The sequence below is a fragment of the Linepithema humile genome, chromosome 2 (genome assembly GCF_040581485.1).
Source record: "Linepithema humile isolate Giens D197 chromosome 2, Lhum_UNIL_v1.0, whole genome shotgun sequence".
Lineage (NCBI taxonomy): Eukaryota > Metazoa > Arthropoda > Insecta > Hymenoptera > Formicidae > Linepithema > Linepithema humile.
Genome location: NC_090129.1, coordinates 7986995 through 8014635, shown reverse-complemented (window position 1 = coordinate 8014635; position 27641 = coordinate 7986995). Strand labels below are relative to the sequence as shown.

Genomic DNA, 27641 nt, shown 5'->3' with positions numbered 1-27641 from the left:
ACGTGAAATATTTCCGTGAAAGATTTCCATAAAACGGGCCAAACGCAACGTTTTGAAATATGCAAAAACTTCCGAATTTATTCCGAACGATCGAGTTGACAAGGGTTGCCCATGCAAGTCGACGCGCAATTAAATAGGAGTCGGCGCGCCAAACGCATTATCGTGGCGTGATTCGCGTTTCCTTCTTCCGTTTCTTCCGTTTCTTCGGCGCGCAATCTGGACAGACACGGCGCCTGGCAGAGGTTGGCCCCTTACCGCGTCGCCCCGACTTAACTCGTTTATCCCGACCCTTCTTTTTCGACGCACCGCCAGGCACAAACGGTCGCTGTCTCTGGCTCGACCTTCAATTTCCGGTTAACAAGTCTCTCGGTGTTGTGCGATATATGCCGTGCCGTGCCGCGTTGCGCCGGTTCGATGTCCGTAACAACTGCGAAACGGCGGGTAATTGCCGGCGCGGCCCGCGGAGAGAGCGCGGTAGCCGGAGACGAGTGATTTTTCGAGAGACGGAGATGAATTTGTTTCGAATGTAATTACGCGCGTCGTCGTCCATCCGTTTTACTGATTTCCTCCTCGTTCTTTTCGCCCTGATCGCGACGATGCGGCGCCCGAATTAATTTCCGCCCGAGGACGCGCGTACGCTGAGCCCGGTGACGAATTGAAAACGGTCGGTCGTCGCTGATTGCCAATTATCGCGTATCCAAAAAACCGAGCCAAACCTAACGGAGCATTCTTCCGGAATGTGTTTAAAATAGCAACGTGGACAATTTTTCCAGGAATCACCGACGAAAATCGTTTCTCGATCGACGACGAATTACACGACGACAGACTATCCGATATCATCAGGCGGCTGCTACTTCGTGATTTCGCGAAAGCCGGGCTTTAAATTATTGTCTGAACGATATCGACGAAGACACGATCCGGAGATGGAACTGAGGCTTTCAGGAGAATTGGAACGACTGTTCGCGCGGCGATACATGGCGCCGTCGAAAAATGAGAAACGAAGTCAACGACGCACGAGTCGTCCAATCCATTAAGGGCGGAACCGGCGGCGCGGCGGCTCGCCTTGCAAATATTTGCTACATAAATCTGCCCCGGCAAAACGGTCGCGCGACCCCCGCGGCGAATAACATTCCTCCTCGCTCGTTGTAACTCTCTCTTTCTACATACGACGAAGATTATCCTTCGCTCTGGTAGCACCGCGCCAGCAGAAAGCTCCAAAAGGAGCAACAGACATCGGCGACATCGATGTGGAATGAAACGAAATGGGCATATCGGTTTCCGAATAATCCCGCGACAACCGAAAATCGCACACGTATGACTTTTGAAGATCAAAATATGACGATCTAAGTTTTGTAATTTTTTATTATTTAAATCAATTTGTTAAAAAATTTAATTTTTTAATTTTCTTCACTTTTCTATACACTGTAATTTACTTGTGTTATATTTATTAGTTATTTATGATTAATTTTATTATTTTATTGTATTTCTTTTCTCAAATGTTCCTATCATTTATTTCATAGAAAGTTCTTCGATATCATTAAAATTCGTTCCGTAGCCAAGTTGCCATTTTCGTGCGATCGAATACAACTACAGCAACGAAGCTCGATAATTATTACACTCACGCAACGTACGACGTGCACGTATAAAGAACGAGTGTGGAATATTGCGAGTAATATCCGAAGGGAAGTTTCCGTTATGTTAAACCAATCAAAGATGAAACATCGCCACGGCGCATAGACGGTTTAATAATCCCGCATGTTTGCTCATCAGGGCACGAACCCTCGCGCGAAGAGCTCGAGCAACGCCTTTGAGTTTCATTCATATCCACAAAGAAGGTCCTTGCAAGAACAACTCCTAATTTCAAATAAACGAGAGACCGTTTCGTCGTCGATCAAGTCGCCTCAAAGCGAGCTAACTTGCTTTTAAGGCGTGGTGAGCTTATTGAAGGACCTTCCCACAGTTTCTACTAAAATTCGACGCAATCCCGAGCAAAATCACCGAATAAATTTCGCAAGACATTAGACATTTTGCAGGTCTTGCGTCTTTCCATATTACATTATGTAAAAACACTTATCAACTTGCATACCTTTACAACTGATAAATTTTGATTTTAATCAAAATATTATATTTTATTACAATTTACTAATCGATTTAAAAAAAAAAAGGAAATAAAGATAAGTGATGCATTAATACGGAATGAAGAAGTTCCAGAATTTAAAAAGATCTCTCTTGAAGCCTAAACGGCATTACAGTATTTCAATGTTGATCGGCAGAAGAAATCTTTCCTTTCCGAATATATACGACATACTTATACCGACGTAAGGAGATCCAGTCGCATCTCAGCGAGATGTGGAGGACACCTCGCATTCGTGGCTGGAAGATTTCCTGTATGAGGAAAGACTCAAATCGAGGCGTCGGATGTCAGCCGCGCGGGTTGATTCGATTCGAGGCGGTGGGTGGGAAACGAGGAAGGGTGGCTGCTCAAGTTCACGAGGGGTGATGCCACGTCGGATTCGACATGGCGGAAAAAGGAATGAAGAAGCAAAAAGTGTATCGCAAATCTAATTTGACGCCATTGAAAACTACGCCGCTCTATAACATTTCACGTTTTATTAAATTTCTACAGTAAACTGTACTGGATATCTAGTTTCTATCATGTCGATTGTTAATAATAAACTTTTTGACGAAATTGAAATTTATTTTTTTTTTAACATAAATGTTTCATTCTTCACAAACCGCAGCTTTTGTCATCAATTTTTCAATATTGTATATTAAATTAAGAGACGGAAATATATTTTTAAATCTGTAAAAATATCTATTGTGGTGAAAAAAATTGAAGTTTTGTAATTTATTTAATTAATCACGACCGAAAAAAGTTATATCCAAAAGATTTAATTTTTTATTATTGCGCAAGAAATAAATAATTTTGTATATAAAATGAAAATATATAGAGTGTATACATAAACACATGCATCTTTAATGTTGAATCCTATAAGTCTTAAGTAAGAAATCAACCACGGGCGACTTCTCATGACGGAGTTATGACTGTGAATTTTTGTGAAGCGTGCAGGTAAATTGATTCGATTTAGCGCGACGCGCGCGGTGGAAAAAGTCGGCTCGACGAGAGAGAGATCGCGAAGAGACACTCTTTGTAGCAAAGTTGACACGACAGAAAGGAGCAGCGAAAGGAGGAAGAAGGGAAGGAAGGAAAGAAGAAATAAGGGTAGGAAGGAAAGAGTGGGACGGCGGCAAAGGACAGGAGGATATTGTGAGAGCCGAGCCCCGTCGAGAGAAGTGTCAGAAGTTGCGAGAATATCTCGTCTCGTGCCGACGACGGGACGGGGCAGACGAGAGCGGCCGAAGAAGAAACGTCGCCGACGCGCCGTGAAAATCGCGGGGGCCGCGCGCAACGTGGAAACGCAAAGGGGAGACGAAACAAACCGTGAAAACGAGACGAAACCTTGCCGGGAAATGCAATAAACCGACCTGACGGACGTCGACGTGATTCCCGAAGCGCGCGACGCGCTGGCGCGGCGAGATCTGACGGCGCATTAAGCGGCGAAAATTTGATTTGAGCGCTCGCGGACTGGCGAGGACCGCCGTTCTCCGCACAAAAGGTGAAACGCATTCGCTTTCGGGAGCGAGAACCGCTGACAGATCGCTATGGGATGAGACAATCGTGGCCAGCTTACTCAAGGCTTATTACTCTCGAGAGTGATCGCCGAAAATGCCGAATCTGACACGATCGTGACAGCGCTTTTAACGCTCGACAACGTGCAATCGAGCAAATACAAATTATGGAAATGCATTACTACGGTATTGTTTGCACAAATAATAAAAATATCGATACTTTGTGTAAAAAAAACTGTATCTGTATGTAAATTTTAGATATTATACGCGAATAAAAAACAATAATTAAAACCTTTACATTTCCCTTTCTCTCTCCCTCTCTCTTACATTCATGTGTAACATTCAAAGAGAACCTCTAGAATGGCTACTTGACGCACTGCTGAACCGATGTGACCCGAGGCAGTCTGAATTATTCAATTATTTCGGAACGGGGGCGGCAGCAAACGTCGCTCAGCGGTAAACAGGGCGATGCCGCTTTCTGCGAAACAATGGCTCTCGCGTTTCCATCGTGACAGCACTTGCGAAGCGAGATTTTCCGAGGGCCGCTACTTGTGCGTAGTCATCTCCCGCTTTGAGCACCTCTGATTAGTATCGCGTGTGCTGTACACCCTTTAATCTAATAGAGAACGATAATGGGTCAACGATTACACCAATCGACGACGACAACGACGACGACGGAAAACGATAACGACGACGTGCTTCAGCGACGTCTGGAACGGCCAATTAAAGCACCCAATCTCATTCTTCAATCAATTCCCGTGTAGTGTCTTTTGAAGAACATCTTCCCGACGATATTTCCTTGTGAATCGATTTCAATAACTACGTATAATATGCCCTGATACATTAATATTGTAACTAATATAAATAATTTTGTTGTAATTATATCCGAAGATTCAATCGGTCGTATACGCGAAATCAAATATATGAAATTGCTTGTAAACAGTTCAATGCGCCGTTATTAAAATGTTTTGCGGGCTGATTTTAATTGCATGGCTTTATCTCGATTCGATTACATTTGCTTATTATAGAAAATTAATGAATTTCAGAAGCTGAAGCGAGCGCGATGACAATTGTTCGATTACGAGTCTGCATGAATTGCAGTTCAGAGGAAGATTTTAACGGACAAAAAGTTGTATAAAGTGTTAAGGAAAAGAGTTTTAAAGGAAGAAGTTTTGCGCGGCGAGTCTTCTTTAATTAAAAGTCTGTTTCGTTATGCGTTAATGAGGAATGTAATATTCCGACGTTCTCTCGCCGTCAACCGGCGCGATGCGGACGGACGCACTTTTCTCGAGTTCGTACGCCGCAACGAGGGAGATTGTCCGGATGAATCGTCGCAACGACCGAGCCATTATTCTGAGGCGAGGAACGCGGAATTTTCGAAATAAAGAGACTAACGGCGCGCCGCGGCGGTCCGACCCGCGACGAAACTTGCATACGAAGTGCATCTACGTGTACGGAATGTACGTCCTCCGTGAAAGTGCTTCGCGAAAATTCCGTTGCTTTGAACCCTTCGAACGAGACCTTCAACAATTTTCCGCGGCGCAGCGAGAAGAGACGAGCATACCTTCGTTATTACATCGAGAATATTCAGAATTCTACGCGAGGGGAATCGTAAGAAGTATCATGCTCTCAAGTGACCATTCGTGTATTCGTTAAACATACTAACAATAAGAATGTTTAAATGGACTAAATTTCTATCGCCGTTTGCGCCCATCGTCATTACAATCGCGAAACTCACTTCAACTTTGATCAAGAATTAAAATTGCAACGAAAGAGTCGAGCGTTTACGATAAATGACGTTTAGTTCTGACTTTATGGGATAGAGATATGTTATAGTTTAAATTAGAGGCAGGTGAAAAAGTTCCCTAACAGATAGCTCGTGCCTCGGCTGGCACGTACCCAATTATCGAGGTTAATTAACGTAGTGAACTCGGCCGCCGCCGATCTTCCCGATCGGCCGGGGCTGGTCGCGCCGTTTCAAGCCTCCTGGAAAGTGCGCAGCGCCCTTTCTCATTTCCTCCGCGGAAATGGGAGAGCGACTAACGTGAGATCGCGATGACCTCGCTCCAATGGATGGACAATTAGGCGGTGCGTTGCTCGAAGCGTGTAATACCTCGCGCAGCTAACCAGCCTTCGCGAGAAAGAAAGTGCCAGGCACGCTGGAATTTTCAGCTTCGACGATCGGACGAACGATTTTCACGCGTAACTTCGTTGTGTCGCTCGACTTTTTCGGAAGATGTAAATATTTGTAAGGAAAAAACTTTTATTGCATCGTTTTTCATGTTTCTCGAGAATGAGAAGCTATTTTCACCATCCCTATGCAATTAAATGCAGGAAGCGGGAAGAGTCAAAGACCGAAAAGCGTGTCTTTGAGATATAAAGACACAGATTTACCGTTTAGTCTCGCGCAGAAAATCGGGCGCACCGTTATCATCTCCGTGACGTCGCATCTCTGGACAGGCTAATTAATCTGACAACAACAGCGTTTATTCGAGCGTACAATGAAAACCGCTACGATCGTAAGTGCGTACTTACCGAACTGGTCTTTCGGTCGACAGAATCTATCGCGGTCGATGTCGGTGGAACTCTCGAGAATGAGAATCGTATTACCGTTAGCTTCGCGGAAGGGGCAATTATTTTATAGCAACAGCGATAACCGGCTTTGGTTTCACGCTAGTCGTATCGCTGGCGAATCAGACGCCTATCGCGACGTAATCGACACGAATGAGTTGAAATACCGTAGACAATACAACGAACTTAAACGTATATATCATTATCTGCACAGTATTCTACAGTCGCAATTTTTAAACTTTCAGCTGCAATTACGAAGTGATTTTTGTGAAATATTTCTTTCATAACAAATTTAATATATTATCGTTCGTCTCGCAAATATTAAAATTATTTCAATATTTTTGACGTCGGCTTCATTACAGCGGCCATGTAAACGATATAAATCCCGGTGGAAATGTGAATAAAAATACGCTGACGGGTTTCTCCACAAGTATTTTCGACAATATACTCTAATAAGCGTAACAGAGAGAAGCGCGGGAGCCATTTGGATGGCGCGGAGCCAACGGCAATAAGAAACTGACATAACTCCGAACTACATTTAGCGCCGTACGCCCTTATAAAAGTATTACGAAATAATTCAAGTACGAAAATACCATTGGCGATGTAAACTGCGGCAAAATGTTGAATGTCTGAGGGCGTTCTCGCAGGCGGTAAACCGGTCTTCAAAATTCGCGCAGATTTGTATTTCCGCGCTTTTCAAAGGAAAAGAAAGACGAGTCGAAAGGTGTGAGATTTTCGCGTCGTACTGTTACACGACCTCTTTTCACACGTTCACATTCAGAGAAGAGAAATGCACATTGCGCGAAAATTTCATACGACGTTCCCCCTTCGCGCATTTGAAACCGCCATAAGTAACATGACGTTTTCGCTGCGCAAATATTACCTCCCGCAGTTTAAAATACATCCAATGGATGTTGTTATAATTCCAACATATCACAGGGCATTTGCGAGGAATATTTAAAATATAATTATTTCACAACGTTTGCATTGATATGTTAATAAAATTCTATTACATTTAAATTGTATTCCATTTGATTTCACGATTAAAGAGAAAAATAAGCAATTTATATTTGCAGTATCGCTTTTTAAATCTCAAATTACGATGTTATTCTGGTTAAATATTGGTATTTGTTTTATAATAAATTCAATATATTTAGCCTATTTTGCTATGTTTGAGAATCAAGAAATTGTATTCTCCGCAAAAATAGGCAAGCATGTCTTACAATAGTACGACTCTGTGGTAGAGATATTTTGCAAATATTTTCTACATACTTTCCTGTGTATATGGCTGACGTGAATTCAGTTTAGAATTTTATGTCGCACGTTTTTATGCCTTATATGTTACAGATGCTCGGCTACGAACAGCCTTTCCTTGCGCATTCAAATACGGAACAGTAGGAAAGAACTCTTCGAATAGGCGCTGCGAATTTATGTATAACGCGTTTTGCGCTGCATTGCATTTTCTCTTCGTGCAGCATGCAAATACAAAAGTGCACATGTTGCAATATCAGAACTTTATCCTATTAAGATACGAAAAAATCTTCCAAAACGAGCATTAGTTGGGTAATTTCTTTTACACGTGTATTCTTTGTCTAAATTGGAGCTGATTCTTTCTCAATGAGAACATCGAGACAACAATAATTTTCATTTCATAAAAAATTAAAAATATAAAGCTATTAATCCAGCTTCATCAAACTCGAATAAATAACAGAAATATTCGTACAAAGCAAAATCTGAGCTTTCGATTAATATTAAATAGACGAAAATTTCATTCAAGATTTTCAAATAAAAGTATGATATTAGAAAATAGTATCAAATTTTTATTAATGAAAATGTTCGTTTTCAAATTGCTTGAACAGTTTGTTGACGAAAGGAACGGCACTAGTGCATCCTACATAAATCACGAAAATTCTACGGCGCTTATCTATGCCGGAATTCGAGTTGCATTCTCCTATCGCGCGTTCGCCCGGAAAACGTACAACCCGAAGAGCATACCCGAGGAACTCTTTGCTTTGCACGGCTGCACCGCTTGCCTCTTGTGTATTCCAAAGAGACCAAAAGAATCGCGAGTTGCAAATTCGAGAATTTCACGCCGCAACGCCGTCGCTCGGTACATTCACGCCGCGGCGGCGCATTCATAGGTACGCATCCTCGATGTTCCATACCGGATTCTGCCGCGGTGGCTTTTTCTCGACGAGGATCAAGCCCGAGGATCGCTGTACGGTTCCGCCAAGGTCCGATCTCACCGCGAAGGCGCGAAGGTAGGGTCCGACCGGCTGCAGGTGATGCAGGTGCAACCTGCGGCCATGGAGGTCGTCGACTCTACCCGACACTCTGCGTCGCGCGTCCGTCTCTGTCTTGCCTTTCGCTTCCTTCTTCGTTACTAGCGTCATTCCGCGAGTCCGCTGCATCGCGCGTGGCTCGACCGACTCGCAAAAACAATCTCGTTTTACGGAAAGGTGAGCTAAAATTTCGGATATTCGAAACGCGCATGAATACGTTTCTTATAAATTCAAAAGCTTCTCAAAATATATAATTCACACAATACTTCAATGATGTTTTTGAAAATATATTTTTTTATCTCGCGATATATTAGTTGACAAATTTGTAATATATTTCCTTTGATTTTTAACTATAATAAACTATAATAAAATAAGTAAACGTGCAATTTTATTCGTATCTTTAGTTTAAAATATAGACTCTTAGTTTAACATTTAATAAAAGATAGCAAAAATATAAAAAAAAAATATATATATATTGCTTGCGAAGTAAAACTGTAAAATACGAAACAGCACATAAATTTGCTAATCACTTAAATACATTTTACAGTAAACGGAGCAGAAGACGAGAGACTCGCAAAAATTATCTCATTACGCTTCGGATTGAAAAATTGCTTAATCGATGGTTTGAGGTAGTCTGCTGTATCTGCCGTTGCACCGTGTCGATTTAAATTCAGCCAAGCCTGACTGACTAAGCGTGCAATCACTGCGAGCCGCGGTCACGGAAGATGAGCGTATCATGCAATACGATCCCTGACAATGTCACGCTTCCGAGGGTTCACTGTCAGAGAACCGCCGGTCGAGTTGGTCATTACCGTCGTTTCGTGCATCGGCGCAATACCTTGACGTTTTATTTCGTTCTGCGATCGTCTTCATAAATACGCGAATTCAAAATCCACCCTTTACAAACCGCCGCGAAAACAACTTCAAGCTGTCCTATCGTATTTCCCCTTAAACTTCGATCATACATTTTATATTCCCCGAATTTCATTTCACCGCGCAAGCCAAACTTCCGTTTCGAATGATAAGTGAATATTATTACACAAGCGAATCTACAGTTTATGATATAACCTTTGACGCGAAAACTTTTTTAATAAAACAATTTTCCATGGCTTTGATGCGAAACAAGATTGACTTTGTTTCATTTTGTTTATTTATAACTACGCGCTTACCGTTACGATCCGTTAGCATAAACGTCAGTTAAACTCGACTGAAATTTGACGGATTCTCCGCTGCTCTCCTGTTTTGTTTCTCGAAAGAGACAAAGAATCAGTTAAAACTCAGTTACCTTTAATTAATGTTCTTAGAAGCGGCCTTCTGCGAGTCAGTGGGCAAAGAAATACACGAAAGTTAGAACTTTAGAACTCGCGCAGTCTCGCGTCAAAGTTGAATAGCAAACCTAAATCTACATGGGTATTTTTGGGTCGAAACGATCGCTCCTTTTAGTAGCTGTTGATTGCCTCACGTGCGGTAAATGCCAGTCATAAAAGCGTTTGCAATTTATTATCGCATTGCGCGGGACGAGTAACCCACGCGTCCGCGCATGTGGTTCTAATTTATATGTCTCCGTTGCATAATATTGTCATAGGAATACCGCGAAGCGGCAAAATGGAAAACAACCATGCGCGACGAAAGATTGTCGTGTAACTTGGCACCAGCCTCGCAGCAAACGCATGTTCGCACATGCGTGGCGTTCGTTCGGTACATAGTGGTAACATAACGAGGAGAATGCGCGAGAGATAATGACGAGAGAAATTTAGCTCTGTTGATCTGCGCGGACTATGTACAAGGCGGAGAGAAACGCCAAATAATTGCTACCATATTAATTAACAGCAATTTAACGTATGCTAACGAAGCAAACGGGGATCCGAAGGGTCGAGATCACGGCGGGAATTTTAACGTGATTACGAGAGCGCGGAAAAGTACGATGGAACGTGAGATTATGCGACGGTTTAACAAGCCGGGGTATTCTTAAAAATAAACGAATGAATAATAATCGGAGGGCGCAAGAAGAATATAAAAGAGAAAGCCCTGTGAATTGCGCAACGAAAGCTTGCGAAATCGTAATAATGCGATGAAACTGATGGACATGTCTCTATTTCAACGAATATTTCATTAATCGATAATTACGTTATCAGATATTAGAAAAATACATTAAAATCAAAAAATGATAAATTAATTTCTTAAATAAATAAATAATATACTTTAAAAAAATTTCTTATAATTTAAAAGAGATTTCATAGTTGTGAGAATATTTATCGTTTCCAAATTGCGACAGTGAAACTGTAAGAAGAGAGTTCGTTACAGCACGAAACGGAAGGAAAAAGATATAGATAAAGGTAAAAAAGCCGACCAAAAGAAAGAGAAAAATCGCGAAAGTATCGACAAGAAGTACACGAACTACAGCGAGAATCTTTGGCACCGCTCGCCAAGATATTCCCTCTGCTCCGGTCTCAAGAGAATCAGGCTCTGAATTCTAACGACCGTTCATGATTTACTCGGTCTGTTCACGGTACACGAGAAGCGTTCTTGATATAGTGGTGTCTGAGGGTACATCCGTGCCAAGGTAACTTTTGTTCTCGCGAATGTCCGTGAAGACATTTCTCGCAGTCCGCCCGTGACGGGCGCCGATAATTTATGAAACTGGATGCATTTTCAACAAAAGACCCGGCACGATGTAAATAAACGTGTAGCTAGATCGCGGCGAGCATTAATAATCATTAAGACAAAATAGGCGGAAAGTGTATACATAAATGCGAACTGTTCCGAATTATTTAACAACATTTCGCGATTTGATTCTTTAAATCGATTATTGCGCTATTTTATTAAAATTTCAAGGAAATAACTTACATGCTGAAAATGAGCGGTAAACTTTGAAAAAGGAAAGAAATGTCATGAAGTAGCTCGCCATGCGAAACACGCGGTTCTGCCTGCTGGGCATCTCGAAATAGCGGAGCCATTGCCGCAATTTAATGTGATTATTATAATACATTGTTATTTGGGCATTATTACAACACGCGAGGTCGAATGGATGCGCGGGGTGGCGTCGCCCCGCATGACTATCGTGCAATTGTGTTATGCAAATGGCGCATTATGTAGTCGCAACACGGATTCGAACAAGGAGCCGCTACGCTCCCGAGATGTAGCCGATCCGGTTCGAAGGAAATCGGTGTCTGGACGCGGCCGCGGATTCATTTCATCAGTTCTCCCTACACGTTCGCGATTACTACAGTACAGAGAATTTCATCATCCGCACTGGGAGATGTCGATCATGGTAAATAGGGTCTGCTTCATTTTGCGGAAAATATCTTTCATGCGGCACGTAGCAAGGAGGACGAAAATAAGCGGAGCGAAGATACGATGAGATATCATGCTCGCGAGGAGAACCCCGATGGCGCGCGAGTTTTAAAGGCTTCGCGTGATTCATTCGAGCTGTTCTGGCCGAGCGGGTCGGTACTCATCATGTATACACGCAAGATAAAGAGAGAGAAAGAGTGCAGCACGGTAGCTAACGAGGCAAGCTGGAAGCCGCGTAGGTCTAGTATCTCAATACTTAGCTACACGTAAAGATTTAATGCGAAATGCTGGCAGTAAACGTTTCAATTATCTACTAATTATTTATGTCTTGAAGAATTCGCATTTTTATTTCGTATTAATATCATTTGACTTTACAGTATATTATTAGAGTTATTAAAATTATCGAGGATCTCTCAGTAAAGTAATAGCAGTGATATTGCGAATAAGCTGGAGAGATAAAAGTAAATTCGCAATGTTCAAGTGCGATTTATCGAAACGTTGAAATTAAAAAATTTATAAAAGATAATAATTCTTCTCGGCGTTTTCACTAAGAAAATCTGGACTCTAAATTTCGCAAGAACGCTGCGCATGCATTTTCCGCCAATTCTGGAATATGGTTAGTCGAAACGGTCGAGGGGCTTTATCGAATCTGAATCCGAAGATCACAATGCGCGGGAACTCAAATATCCGGATTTCTGAAAATTTAGAAAAACGTATGCAGACCAGCGACACGTGTTCTGAATTCGAGAGCTCGCTCGTGATTCACTCGCTGTGCTGCTAGCGGTCTCGTGGGTCCACATTCATGACACCACCGTAGCCCGACAGTCGCATAATAGGCTGCGGGATGGAAGCTGCATCGGAGCAGAGCGCAACGGCGATTCGTCTATCTTTACACGAGCGGGTCGTTGACTAGCAAAGTGGCCGAGGTCCCCCCTGGCTTTTAGAACTGGCAGTCACGTTACGTTAACGCAATTTGCATGCATTATCTAATGCGTAACGAGCGGCGCCGCGAAGGAAAAAAAAAAAGAAGAGGAACATCGAAGTCATTAACCCGCTATGATCTAGAAAGACGATGCGCAGTCTCTCTCCTTGCGCAACGCGAAACTTCCGTTGCGTGGGACGTGCGGTAATGAGTAATCTAGAAACTCTTAACGCGCATCTTGAAAACATGGTCTACGGAAAATTAATCCTCGCCTGTCAGTCTACACTTGACCCGATATTTCACGTAATCGTGTGTGTATTTATTTTCCAAAAGTTTTCTGACATTTTTCAATCTGAGATAACAATGAATCTCGGCAAAAATTTGAATATTTCGTATAGAAAATTTCGATTTAGAGGAATAAATGATTGCTGTGTCTATTTTTTGCATTAATTTTCTCTTACGAACGTTCGAAAATTGGTGGCTGGACAAAAGCCGCCATTGGGCAAAGGCCGTCGTTTATACGTGTCTGGACCTTGTTACATCCGGTAGAATAATTCCCGGTTGTTCGGAATCGAATACCTGTACGCGCGATTTCGCTTTATTGCCCGATCTCGCCGGGTTCGATAGCACTCGAGACAGGGCGGGAGGTTTCTCTCGTTTCGTGACCCTCTAAATTAGCTTAACCGCTCGACTTCGTACTTCGAAACCCGGCCTGGCAGGAACTTCTTCGTCGAGGTCCTCGAGACTGCGGCCACCACCGCCTTCGCAACAAGATATCTCGCTGACCGTCGCGTTTGCGGTCGTAGCCGTCGGTTTGCCATGCTTCCTGCATTTGCCTGCAACTGCGCCGGCCACGGACCTCGCGCGAGCATCCCGCCATACTCGGACCAAGTTAGGTGTATTCTAGACAAGCGAGTCCGCTCTTGGGTTTGTTGATTTTCGTATCTGACTCCAGGGAGTTCAAATACCGAGCTTAACAACAGCGCTTGTCGAAGACGGCGATCGCTCGTGAAAAATGCATTGTGACATTTGGCATGCTCGGTAATAGCGAGTAAAAAGCGCCCGTGAATAAAACTACTTGCTTGCTTGTAGAATAATAAAATGATTTCTATTCTATTAACATTATACAATTTACATAATCACGATGCAATTATATCGTGTATTTATATTTGAAGCTTTTTTTCACTTTTTTTCTTTTCATTTATCGTAAAAATTATTCTTATTATTTTATTTTATTAAATTACTAATCACTTAAAAATCAATAAATCAATAATGTACAATTCAGTCAAATATGGAAAATGTTACAGTTCAGAAAATATGCATTTGTTAAAAATAGTTTCTCAATACATATATGTATACGAGAGCATATGTATACAAGAACAATTGGCTAAAATATATACTTATTTCAAATCAAAATTTTTCGCATTTTATTTTTGTAAGTGGCTCTCGCGGGAAATTATTTGTGCAATAAGAAAAAGAAAGATCCACGACAAGATCGAATTACATGGAATATAAGCTCGTGCGAACGTGATCGACTGTGAGGGAGGGCCGTTTCCCGGTGGACCAGATATATTGCAGTTACAAGAAGACCATTGTGCTTTGCGAAATTCGAGCATTCACTCACGGAGGCCCAGTTTTGAAGATTTGGGTCACGTTCTCTTGGCGCCGACTTCGACGTACGAACAGACTCGTCAATGGACGAGAATTGATCTATTTATAACTAATCGACCACGAAACCGACAGGTTCTTCTGAGAATCATAAAAAGACCAAGGAAAATAAAAGACAGCGAAGAGGTAAATCATGCTTCGAAAATTCGAAGGATATCTGACGAAAAGGAAATTCGTCGCAGAGCATCAATATGGAATTTAAAACAAAATTAGTAGAAGATTCGACGAAAAAATCTGGCGACGCTGGAGAATGAAGGAAAGATAGATAATGAATTGCTCTCAAGAGCGCGCAGAAAAGCTTAATCGGCCATCATTAAGACGCAGTCGCCACGTGATAAGACTGAAACTGGTACACTTAATCATAATCTCATCACAGTCTTTTCTCAGTAAATTAAGCATCTTCTTAATTCCAGCGTTTTGCGGTTAATAAGGTGATAAATGAGGCATCAGCGGATATATCTTATTATATGAAAAATACACTATAACTTCTTGCAAAAAGTAATCGTAACGAGATTGATGTAACAGAGTTATTGCAGATTTCTAAAGTACAAATTATATGTACACACATAAATATATAAATAATATAAATAATAATTTTTTTTTATCAGTGTAAAGTGGTTTTATCGGTATAAAGTGTTTATCAGGAAATATACGCTACATCGTCACAAGATTTTAACCACTCGCGTCACGCACATGCTTAGCTGCGCGCGGCTGGAGAAATCGAGGCGGCCGACTATCGAGAACGAGATAAACGAAGTTAATGAGGTAGTCCTCGGGAGAACAGAAGAGACCTTAACGAACAGTACGTATATACACACGCACGGCAAAACACTTGACCGCCTCTCGCAGGACGATACACGCCGGCTTTGTTTTGCTTTTCGCCGACTGGATCGGCCATTGTTTTGCAAGGGAGCCATTGAGATTAGTTTCTTCGCTGCTGACAATGATTGATTGTATTATTCAGCTAAAGGCGAATTCCTGCGTCGTTTCCGTCAATCGCCTAAAGTTCCAAGACGACAATTTTACCCGAATGGTTTGTACGTCGGTCCTCGACCGGTGTCACTGTAGATGGTTTCTTTTTTCCATTTCTTCCCGTATAAACGGTAGCTCATAAATCTTTCTTCATTCTTTCCAACCGTGAGAATTTTTTACTCCAATCATATGTTTTTGCGATTGATACTATTGCGGAGAATGTACCGCGCGTTTACTGCGGGTACTGCATTCATTCGCGTTACACAAGCGTGTCGGTAGAACATATTCACCAGGGAACAAACGACAAAAGCCTGTCCCGAGAGAGTGGCTATCGTCGTGAAAAATCCGGGTCGGAAGGCAGATGCCAGCAGCTACCGGAATGCAAATTCATTTAGAGAAGAAACGCTAAATGCACGCCGAGGTCATGGCGCGGCGCAGCGTGTGCTCACCAATGGTTGTAGTGGCCGTGGGAAGCTGCTTGGATGTTAGATAATTGAACAATTTCTCAGAAAATAGAGGCGCGAGAGCGCGTATCGACAAAGCGAGTGAGAGAGAAAGAGAGAGAGAGAAAGAGAGGAAGGAGAAGGCGTATGAGCTCGTAAGAGAACCACATACGGGAAAACGCGGCAGCAGTCTTCGCGTGTAATTAAACGTAACGGTGATGGCATTGGGTTCTCATTGGTGGCGTAATGTCGCAAGTACTACTAATTGGTACGACGGGTGGAAGCGTCGAACGCCCGGTTGCTTCCGTCGCGGAAGCTCAGCGCAAGAAAATTACACACGTAGGAATCAGTTGGCTGGATTCAATATACCGTGTTCGACATCCCATGCAACAGCGTACTTATAGACGGATAACGTCGGATGTTTAAGCGAATATGGGACGTGTTCATTAAAGATGGATTTATATGGAAATTAGAGTAATATTATTCAGATATATAATATGTCTTTCTTCTTGTTCTTGAAATTTTTATTTTACTTAACTATAATTAAATGAAAAAAATGTATTTGTTCATACAACAACTCTAACAAACTTTAAATAATTATTACAGTTATATAAATAAAATTTCAAAAAATGTTTTTTCAGAGAAATTTTTACAGATATTTTAAAAATTTTATCATGCGCCGTATTGTAGCGCAATTAATTTTTCATCAATCGTCAATTCTCTCTTGGAAATAAATATTTTTATTTTTGTATAGATTATTATTTGATTCATTTAAATTTAAAGAATGGCTTGACGCAAACAAAGCTATTGTTATTTGTGCCGAAATCCGTTTACTTATTCATGAGTTTTTTTTATTCAGAATTTGTGAATTCAAATTAGCAGTGTGGGTTTGTTGGACAACGATATCTCGCATGACGTAATGCAATCTGAGTTGAAGCGATAGATGAACATCGCCGACAGGAGCAAGTCGACAGGCCGTAAAAAAAAGAGATCATTGGTAATGCAACGGTGGTGGTCAGTGCAACGACCGTGCGCGTACGCGGGCGCGCGCACAGCCGCAAATGACATCAGGATAATTTTCCAGCTCGAAAATCACGAAGCACACCGAGGCAGGCACCGTGAACGCGCAACGTGCCGCTGACACTTCAACAAGTGGATACAACACGCGGGCGCACGTGTCGCCGACAGTTTTGGCGTGTGTGTGCGAAAACAGAGACGCGAAAACGGAGATAAAAGTGCCGCGAACGGCGCGAGAGTGCAAGTTCATCGAACTGCGCTGGTCATGAAAAGTCAGGGCCGTCGATGCAAAATGTTTATACCGCAGCTTACCGCACGCGTTTAAATATTTTTAGCCACCTAAAACGCCGTCGGGCCGCGAAAAGTCGCCAATCCTATTGGTTACGTGGTTTGTTAGCGTTATTGGTATCGTTGTTGCGCGCATACCTTTGTTAGGCAGGCAGCGAGATACATCGTGACGTGATAATTCGAAACGTGATATTACGAGAACAACTTAAAGAACAAAATGTATTATATTAATACGCGTTTCTTGATCATTTACACGTTTTGCTATTTTTAGACTCAAAAATATAAGCTATAATACGTGGAAACCACTACATAGTATAATTAAATGCAAGAATAGAGTGTATTTCATGTGCTTTGTGGCACATCTTATCTATGAGGCAAGGTTCACATGGTTCAAATACACAGAGAAAATCTGTTAAATAATTGCTAATGATATGCTTTTATTCAACATACACGCTGTATCTTCCTATTGCGTTGTTGAATAATAAGATGGAAATAGAAGGTAGAGAGAGAATGTATTCTCTAAACGTCGGATTTCAATAGATTTAGTTTTTAATATATAGAATGCTTTTGTAAAGTTTTTTTTTAAGATCAAATATTCCCTTAAAGTAATTAAATCTTTTTATATATTTTAGTTTTGGGGAGATAATATATTGGTTTCTGAAATTACGGTAAATTTGTGAAAATGTAGGAAATAAAATTTTGTGTAATTTTAATCAGCTTAAATTTGGATATGTAACGAGAAACATAAATCAATATAAGGGGTCAGTCATATGAGATATTTCTTTCGCCGCACGTAGCATTTATGGCTTTGCGCAACTGAAATCGATATGTGTATTACGAATCGGGATGTCATAAATCGACATGTCCAGCTGCGCGCGTGGATAATTGCGCGTGACGAGATGCAGACGGCGGATAGGTCTCGATCGAGGATTCAATGAAAATAACGCGTGAAGAAATATAGCGGGAAGCGTGAGCTGGTGGGTCACGAGAAAGAAAACAGAAAAGAGAAGAGAATGGAGCCGCGAATGCGAGGCGAGCACCGAGGGGAACGTGAAGAAGAAACCCGTTATGGTGACCGTGTTGCATCGCATTAACCAGTCGACCGAGTGATCCTGATCCAATCTTTCACCTTGATGCTTTGCTTTCCTCAACGAGCGAAATGCGTCCACCATGACGGCAGTTTACCTCTTAATGACCACGATTCTTGTGTACCTTTCAGCCATGAGTCACAACGTACGAGATGGAACGTTGCTTACTGAAGACTTTCTTACTTAAAGTTCGTTTCAAGTTGATTTAAATATTTAAAATTCTTAAATCATTATTATTTCTGCTAAAAGTATACCGAGTTTCGCTCTACTTTTATATCTAATATTCTCTTTACCAACTTTTAAATTACGTAATTATCGAAGTAAAAACTTCTAATAATGTTTATTAAATAAAATGAATTTATTTATTAAGTTTCGGAAAATATATTTTGGCCAAAGAGTCTTACTGAATTACAAAAACGATTCTGTGATCCGTATAATGTTTCAATCCGAGCGATTACGCAAGAGTGCGACGTGATCATGAACAAGGGTGCAAATGCGTTTGTGATTTGTACGTTCTCTCGCGCGACCCAGTACTTTTTATAATTACATATGGGTGAGTGGACTTTAATTAGCGACAATGGGCCGCGGGCAAGAAATGAGCACAGTTCGCCTGAAATTTAGCTCAATTATTATAATCGTTTGCTTGCGTACGGACGATTTATCCGCATTGTATAATTATTTCGGGCCATAATGAGGCGACGCGTTAATTAGGGTTTATTCCACCATTATCTCGCGCGCATCGATATTCGTTGGCATAATTAGATATTTTATTATCCTAGGAGTTAAGCCACACTAGCTTGACCGGTCTGAATCAATAAACCCATACGTTAAGCGTTTATTAAACGCGTAATAAATCGTTCCCTCGCATCTTCCATTCTTCCAATCGCGATTCAATAAACTTGTTTCGATTCCTCGATAACTCAACATTCCCCGAGGCTATTTTGAGGAATAAGATATACTAGATACTTAAGTTACTACATATACAACGCGTAACTTCCACGCTTGATTATTACTCGGTGATAAATCTATCTACTTTCGCGGCAGCGACCGACACCGGTATTTTATTATGCAACAAAATCGGCGACTGGAATGCGCGTGTACAGGTTCGAGATATTTTTTTTTATCAAGATTTCATCGATAACGTCGATAAGCAAAATATAACAGCATTCCACAAATTCCACGGACCTTTGATGGGCAGTGACGCAATTTTATGATCCTTTCAGGAACCAAACGCCACTCAGTTTCGAAATTTAAGGTATTCGATACGAAGTCGAGAATCTCTTTTCGCATCTTGTTTAACAATCTTTTAAAACTCAGACTTTGTAACGAGTATTTTTGCCGGATAACGACATGCAAGAAATACATATGAAATGCACGGTATATAAACGCACAGTTTCATTTGTATTTGAAAGCACATTTATCTTCTAGAAAAACGGAACTGAGGCGGAAAATAAATTACGACTTACCTGAATGTCCACCAGATGTTGAAGCACATCGTGTTCAGCCAGAAGAAAGCAGCCAGGAAGAAGAAGTGCGCCATGATCGCTGAAACATAACGAGATAAGTTTCGTTAGAGATGGCTGTGTAAATGCTTTAAGAACTTTACTTTCTTCCGTAAAAATATTGTATTGTACAATGTCAAGAAATTTTTTACTTCGTAATTACAAATGTTGATAAAGTTTGATAGATCAATACAGATATTTTTAATTATCGTGTATGTGTTATGTCCATCAAAATATAAATTTTCCATGACGCTTAAATTTTTACTTTTGTCTAATCATATTTTTAATTAAGTCTAATTATCAAATCATTAAACAAATATTCATAAAAAAATACAAAAATCAGAGATAAAAGTATTAATTTGTTGTTGTGAGAAATTTTCTTGCATTAAAATACTTTATCCGCATTAATGTTTGTAATTATTGCAAAATTTCATATCGTTTCAACGCCCGCAAATCCTGCAGAAAATTATCGATTTCTCTTTAATCATTTAGCCCGACTCTCTAAACGGATTCGCTTTGTAACGGGTAAACGAGCTCGCCGAACAAAGACCGCGTCGCGGGTTTTCTGTACCTCGATGCGTTCTTAAAAGATTCATAAACCACGGTACGGGGGTGAATTTCGAGGGTGCGACACGTAAGCAAAGGGCCAGACAAAACTCCGGGGAGAGAGACAGCTTTTGTGAAGATCTGTTTGAAAAGTCGCCAAGAGGGTGCGGCGGGTGGTGGTGTCTATAAATTTTTCAGTAAGAGTGTCGCCCGCATTCATCTTTAGAAATCTGTGCTTCTAAATGAAGAACGAAAGTTATAGACGTTAATTTTTACTGCGTAAACTGAAAACACTTCACAAAGAGACGCCTGTCCAATTTTTAATTTAAAAAATCTAAAATATAGATAGCAATAATTATAACTAATAATATCCTATAAATTTGAATGCGTAACTTTTCTAACTCAAATTATATTAAAATCAATTTAGATAAGCGCAGATAATAAATTAGATAAAAATCAAAATTATTCGCTATAATAAAAAAATTATTAGCTTGTTATTTTTTATAATTATTCTTCCTAATAAATAATAAAAATTTCATTTTTATTTTTATCATATATATATAGTGCAGTTTTTGATGATATATCATACATGTTTATAAAATACGTCGTATATGTTGTGTCACATAAAAATGCAGAAATGCACCAAATTACAAAAAAATGGCGATAGTGAGAACCGACGGCGAGAGAAATAAAAAATCATTTCAATATTTGCGTGGTTCGCGTATTAATAAATTTTTAACATCGTCGCGCACGTTTAGAACGTGGAATAACATGCATAAAATAAAAATAAAATGCAAACCGTCGATGAACGTAGGACATTAATTTCTAAAAATATGCCGTAATCGGCAGCAATGCATAATGGTGACAATAACAAATGTGCGTGAAAGCTCCCGCTCAGACTTTGTCAAGTATTCTTTTGCGAATAGGTACTTGATTTTCAATAAGCACAGGCGTATATGCAATTGAATGTATGTCATCAGCATCAGTGGAGTGCGTAAAACGTGGAATTTACGTTGTAATTAAAACAAACGCAACGGCAATCATTGATCGTTACATTACTCTTTAGTAATCGAAACGTTTAATCTTTCAGAGTTTAATTACACATTCAGCGCATTTCACGAAACTCAAAATATTCACGATAAAATTGGTTATAATAAAATGCAGCGTACATTTTAATTCTATTAACTTTGTGCGGGATAAAATTTTGAAACTTGCTTGGTAAAAATAAACGCCCATCATTAATTACACATCAACGCACTTTTCACGGATATCCAGAATACGCGAATTTTATCTAACAATTTCGTTATAATTTCAATATAATCACAGCTGTCCAGTTGTATATATAAATGTACACATTATAAGCAATTCACAGGAAATGGTGCTATTTAATTCTTTGTGATATATACGACATCAATCGGCAACGGTGATATCTTTGATTTCGCAATGCGCGTGAATTACGATGCGTGGCTCAAGGATCGATGATGCCATGACGCATGAGAAACCGTTGTAACCAAGTCTCTTGCATTCGTTTCGTTATGCCTGGTGAATTACCTTTGAATAAATGTGCAATTAGAACTTCACGCGTATAAAAATATGAATAGTGGCTGCGAGTGACTCATCGCGCGTATCTATCGCTTAATCAACTCTCTATTCAGCCGCAATTATCCTAACGGAATGGCAAAAACGCTGCTGATAGAGAGATAAATCGCAGTGTAAACATGTCTGAATGCATGCCGTAGGTTCAATTAACTTTTACTTTGTAATCGACGCGGCGCCATATGTGCAATGAAAAACTTCATATCGCTAATGGAGAGGATAGTCGCCTTCGGGCGATGGGTGCAGAATCGCGATTTTAAAGATCGGCCAATAGATGTGTTGCGTAATTTACGGCCCCGAGGCAGCGAAACTTACGACTTGAGTATTTTATGCGAACGAAAAACTCACGCATTCAACGGAAATAATTGATAAAGTTAAAATACATACGAGAATCGATTTGATTGTCAACGGTTACAATTACATTTTTATAAATAGACTACAGATTATAAATATATATTCAATGGTTCAGTAAATTTGCATTGTAATATTTTTAAATGTTAAAAAAATAACCATTTTGTTGTACCGAGAAATTATTTAATAGAACACGTGCCTTGGAGCGTCTACCCACGCATGCAAAAACAATAAATTTATATTTGACTAAATCCCGGAGAAATTACTTTCGCCAACGGTCGCTAAGTAGAACGCAGTGTCCATTCGACGAAACGTAGAGTAACGATTTGCAATTACAGGATCTCCCATTCCGGCGCGCGAAGTCACCCGAAGTGAGATTAACGCGTACGTTACGCGGTGAAATCGTCAAATAATTCTTCGCCAGGAGGCTTTTACGGTACGGGACGGCAGCCGGCGGCATTTATCGCGTAGCCCGGAAATAATTAAATTTCCAAAACTAATTACGGCTCGTTGCAATTATAACTCGGGCGACATTCATCCGTGAATCGCCACACTATCATCCACCCTCGTCGACCCGGCTCGGGTAGAGTGCTCGCAGGAGCGAATCGTTCCGGTGTCTCACCCCACGACGACCACCACCACCACCGCCACCACCCTTCATCGGCAAAATCCACCCAGCAACGTGTTTCGGACGGCGGGGGTGGATCGTGTTTGCGCGGTGTGTTTTCCATTTTCCACGCCCGGTAGAACCCGTCGTATGCGGAAGAGGTCCTTTTGTTGGAATTAGTACCGTGAGTCGAGGGAAAGAGAGAGAGAGAGAGAGAGAGAGAGAGAGAGAGAGAGAGAGAGAACGAGAGAGAGAAACAGGAATATCGCCCAGCGGATGTTTTGAAGTACGACGCACTGCTTGTTTTCTCATTCATCATGATTTATATGAGTCGTGAACAGCGATGCAGAAAGAAGGACATAGCTTGATAAAAAGACGATCTTATGTTAGCAATTCTCAACCGAGGAAACGTCGAGACGGAATGAAAAGATATTCGCTTGCGGAAGAATCTTCTTTATGTCTCGTGTCGAGAGTGTATTATTCATAGAGAAGTGTAACGCGTGCAGGACAAAAGTCGAAAAAAGTTTGAAAAAAATATATCCGTTGCTTACTCTATAATAAAAAATCTGTCGCGCGAATAGAAAAATATACAAAGTTAATAAAAATCCACAATAACAAAATAATTAATATACAATAATGTTAATATTAATTATATAAAATAATTATTAATTTTATTATTAAATAAATGAATTTTCATATTTCATTAAACAGCTATTGATTATTTGATAATCATTCTAATCTTCAAATTTATTCAACAAAATGCTAAAATTTCTTTAATTATAATGCTAAGTATATATTTATTTTTTTAACAGTCTCTAAAAATTCTGAGTTAAACAAATGTTTATACCATAATTGAATTTTTCCTGCAGGCCAAGCTCATTCCCCAGCTCGTGAGTTTTACGATGAAAGACCTTTCGTTAAAATTGGCTTTTAGATTGCGAGTGAGACGGAGAAATTCGAGGAGAGAAGAGGTGGAGATGGCGCGAAACAGCTGGGGTTAATTTAAGTCACGTTGTACAGAGTCGAAGGAAGTAGTACTGTGGCGTTACATGTACGACCCTATGACGCCACCAAGGGTGAGTGTCAAGGGTTGGAACGTCAGCCAGTTAAGGGTGCCTCGATTTGCATGGGGTCGGAATTAGATTGCGCGGGTTGACCCATCGTTTATCTTTTTCTTTCCCAGAGTACATCTAATTGCCCTGAGGGATGACACCCTCACGAACACGTGCGTGCTAACGTTATTGCAGCGCGTTCTTTGTAACGTGATATAAAATAAACATATTTATTTCCATTTGCAAGTCCATTTATAATTAAATGTCGGTACAATACAAAGCCCCAGCCATTCGCGTTATTTTTTTTTTAATGACTTCGATGACAAAGATATTGAATCTGCCTCACAATATTTCATTTACCAATTAAAAAAAAATTAAATTTTTATTTATCAATTAAAAATTCAATTTTAAATTAATTAAAATTTTGAATTTTATAAAAATTGGAAAAATAAAATGTGTTTACTTTATCCGAAAAATTATTAAAAGTATGCAAGAATGATAAATTGTATAAATTAGTTTAATATTATTATTATTATTAATATTTCAAATATAGCATACATTTATATCAACCTTTATCACATGTGTTTCAATAATAAATATAAGCACAGCTGTTGGAAATAAAGTAAAGACCACCGTACAATCGAGTGATTCTCCTCAGAAATCCTAACGCAATAAAAAAGCCTGTACAAAAGTTTCCTCCTCCCCTTCATATTAACGCACAAAAGAGAAAAAGTGACACTAATGCGCCGCCAGTATCACGCGGCCTTAGCTTCGCTCATTTAAGTTAAACACCACGAAACGGCGCCGTCGCTCGTCGTAATTGGATCACAGTGGCTTTATTACACCGTCTTGATTTAACACGGGGTTAGAATTAGACTCGATGTGTGTTGTAGCCCCTTTCGGCCCTGCGCTAGGACCGCGCGCAACATTACACGCTTAATGAATTACGAAAGTTGGCGACAGTCTCTCGAGGGACGAGCGATCGGTCAACGAGAAAACAAAACCGCGCGACAAGAGTTCATGGAATTCAATTAATCCGCGAAAATGTCTCGCAGTAAAAGTACACTGTTGCAACGATAATTGAACATAAATCCACCCGAAAAGTGCACCGCAAAAAAATATAATATCAAAAAATTTTCTTCTCCGATCGATTTTCCGTGAGAATTTTTCGCGTCAAAATAAAATCTCGTTTAAAATCTCAGACCTCCATCGTTCGAAGGTTAATTTAACATTTTCACGGTTTATAAAATTGTAAAAAAATACGTAATCATACAAAGCACAATTATTTCTGCTAAATTAATGAAAACTGTTTATCGATTAAAATGGCTATCTGCAAGATGGATATCTCTACCTTTTTGTGGATGAGAGAACGCGGCGTCTCGTGATTTACGCGGCGCCGCCGGTGAGTTTTGCGCCAGAGCGCAGTGTAACACTGATAATTCCATACGAGTAACGCCGGTACGAACGAACGGTAGTGTCGGTCGCGCCAAAAACCATCAAAACGAAGAGGAATTATACGTCGGACTGTCGGGTCAGAAAGCGACGGCGACGACAGATGAGAGACTAATAAATAGTTTATGGAGTACAGAGATGGAAATGCGCGCGGGACGAGAAAAAAATAAGAGAAGAACGATGAATTTAAAAACATACAGAGGTTTGTGAGCCATGATATATCTGTGCAATATGTTGCAACAATAATCAACAAATACTATAAATTTAACAAACCTGCTTATTAAATTTCTAAATCTATGTATTAAATCTTGAAAATACAAAAAGAGTTAGAAAATAATATCTCTATACGAAGCATTATACATATTCGATGAATAAACAAAAGTGTTGAAAGTTGCATCAAATATAGATTAAAGATTTTCTGCTTCAATTTTGGAAAACTGCACCGTTTTTTTTTTTGTGTTTTTGGCACTCAGAAGAGATCCTCTCTAATTTATGATACGCAATTATTACGCCAGAACGAAGAGGAATTTTGTAGCAAATTGCCGAGTCAGAAACCAGCGGCGACAGATGAGAGGCTGATAAATAGTCATCGAAAACGGGGGTTTGGGAAACGAGACGCGAGTGAACGAGCGAAAAAGGGATGAGACGAGGGGCGAATTTAGAATATACAGTGCGTATGATCTATGACGCGCGATATCGGCGCGGGCGATTCGTTACAACATTAATAATTATCATCGATCCGGTCGCAATCGCTGCCCCACCTGCTGCATGATACGTCGCGTATAAAATGCGACCGGCGGAATGACTACCGTTTCGAAATATCGCGCGATCGTGGATCGTTGCTAAATACAGCATCCATACGTAAACCGATTTAATCAAGCACGCAATAAAACTGACGTATCGCGTGCGTTGGATTCGGAAATGCATGGCTGGCATAAATCCGACGCGGCGAGTGCAAACGTGACTATTCGCCGACCGTGAAAGCGTATACACGCCGGAAAAATAACGTGCATAATTACAGTTATAATTTTACGGTCCAGAACATAATGTATTCGCGCGATGGCACATAAGTAGCACGCAGAAAAATAGCATATTTTCACGCAACTTACAAAAATAATGATAATATATCAACAAGAAGAAATTTTACTCAAGCAGTCGACTGTATATAAATACATTAATTAATCTAATAATTAATTAATTCGTAAAAATAAGACTTCGTATATTTCAATATCTAAAATTATTTTATATTTCAAGTGATAAGATATTACTTATACACTCACACTTAATGTTACAATCTAACTGAAATCCCTAAGCAAAATATTTTCATTTCACTATTAGCTTTATGCTAATATCGGAACGTTCATTCACATTAAGAAACATCGTGTGACGCAAATGCCGTAACACGAAAATTGTTGAAAATTTCTCGTTGGTACATGTGAATATATTACGTCTTTCCAATAGAAAGATCGTAAAAAACTTTGCGAAACTGCGATAAGCGATCATATATAAGCACTCAAATAAGGACTCGTACAAGAAGTTATATATACGACTGCGTGTGATGTATTTTGCAAGATTTAATTGGTCTGTCCTATTTTTTCTATGCCAAGAACCAACGGGTAACAAAGTAGTTGTTATTTTTACAGCCAGTGAAACGCAACGCGCGCTGTTGCACCGCCCGAAGGAATGCGCTTTGGCTTACATACAGAACGGTGCGCAACAGTAGAGAAAACAAACAGTAGTTCTGCACAGAGACGTTACTGCATTTGCACACCTCGATTCGCCCTAATTTACAAGGAGAACGGCATTTGTTTTCCCTCGTAGGCAACGCCCGCGTTACGACAATGCCGCGAAGATAACAGGACAATAAAGGTGGCGATGGGCCGTGCTTTTCCGCTCGAAGCGTTTGTGAGCTATCCCGCATTGTTAGTCAATCGTCGTTCGCAAGATGGAGATATGCAAATGTCAGGTGATTTTGGTTCCTGTCAGTGTTCAGTCTCTTTGAACTCGAATAAAAATGTCTATAACAGTAGTATCGACTTGTGTGAAAACTAACTTTTTTATTTGAAAATAACAAACGACGACGAACCGTAACGCTGAAGAATTTCGTGGAACGAGCGTAAGATTACGGGCGGAGATACAGTTACAGAGAGGTTGCCTCTGCGAGGGTAATCGCGAAAAAGATAAAAATAAAGAGTATCTCCGGAGATAAACGGCATTCCGAAACAAGGGAAAGGAAAATAAACTTCCTATTTTTGCCAGCAAGCCTAATCTGCTAATCTATAAAGCAGCTCATTTAAAATGTGACAGCCTCTTAAATGTAAAGAAAAAATAACACTTTTTATTATGATAAATTTTTGTTA

At 40.3% G+C, this 27641-nt stretch overlaps 1 protein-coding gene across 2 annotated transcripts in view; it reads right to left on the bottom strand.

Moving 5' to 3' along the window:
- The window catches only part of mthl1 (methuselah-like 1), a 120790-nt gene that overhangs the window by 54723 nt on the left and 38426 nt on the right, over window positions 1-27641 (bottom strand). For both annotated transcript variants that reach the window (XM_012378439.2, XM_012378440.2), the window contains exon 4: window positions 19642-19720. In XM_012378439.2, the coding sequence (XP_012233862.1) occupies window positions 19642-19720 (79 nt within the window). The remainder of the gene's footprint in view (window positions 1-19641; window positions 19721-27641) is intronic.